This window comes from Merops nubicus, unplaced genomic scaffold (assembly GCF_000691845.1).
Source record: "Merops nubicus isolate BGI_N331 unplaced genomic scaffold, ASM69184v1 scaffold36103, whole genome shotgun sequence".
In the NCBI taxonomy this organism is placed as follows: domain Eukaryota; kingdom Metazoa; phylum Chordata; class Aves; order Coraciiformes; family Meropidae; genus Merops; species Merops nubicus.
Genome location: NW_008600301.1, coordinates 1 through 2,729, shown reverse-complemented (window position 1 = coordinate 2,729; position 2,729 = coordinate 1). Strand labels below are relative to the sequence as shown.

Sequence of the window (2,729 nt, the reverse complement as noted above, 5' to 3'; positions counted from 1 at the left end):
GAGGGTTGCCCAGGGCTGTGCCAGGCTGCCCAGGGCAGTGGTGGAGTCCCCACCCCTGGAGGGGTTCCCAAGCTGTGGAGATGTGGTGTGAGGGACACGGGGCAGTGGGGACCTGGCAGTGCTGGGGGATGGTTGGACTGGATGATCTGAAAGGTCTCTTCCAACCAAAACTATTCAATGTTTCTCTGATGACCCTGCCTGTTGCCACACCAGCACAGCCCTGACACCAGTCCAGGTGCCCCAATAGACACCATGGGAAAAGTAAGACTGTAGGAGGACTAAAGCTACTTCAACCTCCCTAAGGCCACCTCATCACAGAAACAGTCCTCAGAGTCTCAGAGGTCTCCTCAGCCCATCACCTGCACCCAGCTCCCCTCTGCACCCAACAGACTGCACTGGGGGGACCTCCCAGGGGTGCCACCCAGGGGGAACACACTGACCCACCCAGGAAACATGGACACAGGATGGAAGCAGCTCAGCAAAGCCCACCTCACCTGGTCCTCCGTGAGGAGAATCAGCCGGGTCACCAGGATATTGACAATATTGCCCAGACTCGAGTCCTGGAAAAGTTTGGCAACCTGACCTCCAAGAAACAAGAAAAGAGGAGTCTTAAAAATGAGCTCTCAAGCTGGGCTGTGCACAGTTGTGGGGTGAGCAGACACAGGCTGGGCACCTGGCAGAGGAGAACGTGGCCACCGCGTCAGCGCGGGGTCCAAACACAACCTTTTGAGAAAGCAGAGCTGGGGATGGGAGCCCACCTTACCACCTGGATGGCAGAGCCCCCTAAATCATGCCCAGTGCTTGGTGGCTCCTTCTGGGGAGATCCAAGTGGTGCAGCTCACATCCCACCACCCCTGCTCCTCGCCTGGAGCTGGGGCGGGGACACCCCACGGTCATGGCCATGGGGACCCAGCTCTGCTGAGGGCCCAGCAGCAGGGAAGGACACGGCCTGTCTCAGAAATCTGCTGCCACACGGTGGGTGTTTTACAGCAGATGACACAGTTAGAAACGGGATTGTTTGAAAATCTGGCATCTGCTTTAGAAATGCAAACAGAGCAGGCTGTGAAAAGAGATCCTGCCGAGGACAGGACAAAGAGCAGTCACAGAGGGGCTTTCAGCCGTTTGATGGAGAACTTCCAAGCCTATCTCACCTCACAGGAGGATCCAGCACGGCCAATTCAGGCCTTTAATGCATCCAGCCTGGTCTCCTGCCACCAGCCATGACCCAAATCATCAGCTCATCAGAGGAAGCTCCTTTGCAGTAACCCAGAGACACGGGCAGCACGAGGGTCCTTCTCCCCACCCCTGGAGCTGCTCAGCCCCCACGCGTGAGAGCTCCCTCTCCTTATGCTTTCCCATGTGCTTCTCAGCTTGGCCAGCCCTATTTGCAATGCTAATTTGAGACGAGAGATGCTGCTCAAAGAAAGGGCTTTGTTCTCCAGTCTAGGTCTGGCCTGCAGTGTGGTCACACAGGCCAGAGTTTAACCTCTCCCACCATGCCTGCCCCACACAGCAGTGAGGCCCCACAGGCTCAGGGCTAACCCTGTGCGTGGGCAGCAGCAGCATGTTGGGATTTCTGACCCAAACTTCTTGCTCTGAGGATGGGGAGAGGCTGCAGACCTCCTGGAACAGATTTGGAACCCCCAACACGAGAAGGAGGTGGAGCTGTTGGAGCGTGTCTAGAGAAGAGCCATGAAAATGATCAAAGGGCTGGAGCAGCTCTGCTGTGAGGACAGGCTGAGGGAGTTGGGGTTGTTCAGCCTGGAGAAGGCTCCAGAGGGACCTTATAATGACCTTCCAGTACCTGAGAGGGGCCTATAAGGCAGCAGGGGAGGATCTGTCCTCAAGGGTTTGTAGCAACAGGACAAGGGGTAATGGTTTTAAGCTAGAAAAGGGAAGATTTAGGTTAGACATTAGGAAAAAGTTTTTCAACATGAGGGTGGTTGATCACTGGAACAGGTTACCCAGAGAGGTGGTGGAGGCCCCATCCCTGGAGACGTTCAAGGTCAGGCTTGGTGGGTGCCTGATCCACCTGACCCAGTTAGCTGGAGATGTCCCTGCTTATAGCAGGGGGGGTGGACTAGAGGGCCTTTAGAGGTCCCTTCCAACCTGATACATTCCACGATTCCATGTTTTTCCCACCGAGTCCCCATCCTATTTCTCTTCTTCCAGGAAGATCACCTGGCACCTCCTGCCAACTGCAGCCCTCGGGGTGGGGGGCACAGGCAGGATTTCCGCCTGCCTGCTCTCCTCCCCTGGGCTCCCCCAAGGCTCGTGCTGTGGTTATAACACTTACAATATTCATGATGGCCAGGATGTACTGCTCGATGTCCCGCCGCCCGTGGTACCCCACCATCATTTTGTCGGCCACCACCAGGGTCTCCACGTAGCGCTCCGTGCTGACGGATCTCTTCAGGGGCAGCTGCCCACGCTGGCTGTGGTTGCCCGATGGCTTCAGGGGGGAGGGCTTCAGTGTCCGCAGCCACCAGTGCCTCCCCTTCCAGGGCTTCTCATCTGAGGAGGCAAAGAGAGTTTCCTGTTCACCTCTAGAAGGGATCCAGCAGCACGCGGAGGTGAGGGGTGTGCAGTGGGAGCTTGGTTTGAGGGGAGGAAAGGAACTTGTGTCTTTGTGGACCACAGGTAGACACAGCTAACGCAGCCACTGCTGTTGGCCAGACCTGGTGAGCTCTTTCTAGAAACAGAGAATTGTTTGGGTTGGGAGAGACCTT

At 56.6% G+C, this 2,729-nt stretch overlaps 1 protein-coding gene across 1 annotated transcript in view; it reads right to left on the bottom strand.

The window, feature by feature from the left end:
- LOC103770410 (A disintegrin and metalloproteinase with thrombospondin motifs 10-like) overlaps positions 1–2,514 on the bottom strand; it is a gene marked incomplete at both ends in the record, with an annotated part of 17,616 nt that extends 15,102 nt beyond the window's left edge. The window contains 2 exons of the mRNA XM_008937667.1: positions 495–578; positions 2,297–2,514. Of these exons, the coding sequence (XP_008935915.1) occupies positions 495–578; positions 2,297–2,514 (302 nt within the window). The remainder of the gene's footprint in view (positions 1–494; positions 579–2,296) is intronic.
- Between the last annotated feature and the right edge of the window lie 215 nt (positions 2,515–2,729).